Source organism: Monopterus albus, unplaced genomic scaffold (genome assembly GCF_001952655.1).
Source record: "Monopterus albus unplaced genomic scaffold, M_albus_1.0 scaffold2648.1, whole genome shotgun sequence".
In the NCBI taxonomy this organism is placed as follows: domain Eukaryota; kingdom Metazoa; phylum Chordata; class Actinopteri; order Synbranchiformes; family Synbranchidae; genus Monopterus; species Monopterus albus.
Window position 1 is genome coordinate 1 of NW_018130520.1, and position 1,409 is coordinate 1,409.

A 1,409-nucleotide genomic window follows, 5' to 3' on the forward strand; every position below is an offset into this window, starting at 1 on the left:
GCTTAGTCATGGCTCGTCTGTGTCAAACTCTGCATCGTGGTACAAAAGTATATTGTAACCGGTTCTTCACAAGCATCCAAGGTGCGGAACAAATGATGAAGAAGGAGCTATACATGACTGGTACAGTAATGAAGAACCGGGTTGCTGCAGCAGTGCAGAAGTTACCCACTGACAAAGCCATGAAAAAAGCAGGAAGAGGTACCTCAAGAGAGGTTTCCACTGAAGATGGAAAGTTGTGTGTAGTCAAGTGGAACAACAACAAACCAGTACTGATGATGTCTGTTGTTCATGGTATACAGCCTGAAGACACCTGCCAGCGCTGGGACAAGAAATTGAAACAATACGTGGCTGTCTCGCGACCAAGCATTGTTCGTGAGTACAACCTCAAGATGGGTGGAGTTGACTTGGCTGATAGAATGATTAGTTACTATCGCATGAGTGCCCGTACTAAGAAGTGGACAATACGCATGCTAATGCACTTCACGGATCTAGCTTTAGCCAACAGTTGGCTACTCTACCGTAAAGACCTTTCAATATGTGGTACACCAAAGAACAGCATCATGCAGTTCCTTGAATTCCGTATGGAAGTGGCTAGGACCCTCATGGCCCAGCATCACAGCCAAGAAGACGATGCAGAACTTTCAGAGCTGTCAGAGGAAGAAGACCATTCAGCACAAGTGAAAAAACGTCCAGTGGTGGCAGTACCCCATGTCTCAGTCCGCAGAAGGGCAAATGCACATCTCCCAGAGCTGATCAGCTTGAAGAATGCAGCATGCTGCAGAGCAGCAGGCTGCACTGGGAGAAGCCAAGAGTGTTGTGTGACCCGTAAGGTGTTCTTGTGTATGTAAGCTGATCACAACTGTTACACAGCCTTTCACAAATAGGTGTGTACATGTTCCTAAAGAAAAGGGCATTGCTAGTTTTTAATGCAAAATGTTTTGAATGTTTTATAATTTGTTGTAGGCATATGATGTCTTCTTGAAACTGTTTGCAGCATTTCAATTGAGCCATACTGTAGCTGTGACTGTCCAAAAGGGTCAAAACTGTTGTAATTTAATTATTTAATTTTGTTTATTACACTGATGTTCAAAACGTGTTAAAGAAATTTTGTACGCGTTAATAATACATGCAAAAGCAGTTGGGGAAAAAAACTGCTGTTCAGGCTGCAATTAAAGAGTTTTACATTCAATTACACAAAAATGACTTTGTTTTTTTGGAAATTCAGACCGAGTGTCCACATTTGTGTACATAATTTTTCTCTAAAACTACATCATGTCAAAAGATGATGCTTAGTTTTTATACTTATCAGGTTCCAATAAGCCCAAATAGCAAAGAGAAATAAAAAAATGCATATGTAACTAGAGCTCGGGTCTTAAGAGGGTATACATCAACAGACGTAATTGATGCGG

The 1,409-nt window shown here is 41.5% G+C and overlaps 1 protein-coding gene across 1 annotated transcript; it reads left to right on the forward strand.

The window, feature by feature from the left end:
- The first annotated feature begins 6 nt into the window (after positions 1-6).
- On the forward strand, positions 7-1,053 carry LOC109954024 (piggyBac transposable element-derived protein 3-like). Its single transcript, XM_020589452.1, has one exon. It carries the CDS (start codon positions 9-11, stop codon positions 846-848), a length of 840 nt encoding a protein of 279 aa, XP_020445108.1. The 5' UTR covers positions 7-8; the 3' UTR covers positions 849-1,053.
- The last annotated feature ends 356 nt before the right edge of the window (positions 1,054-1,409 follow it).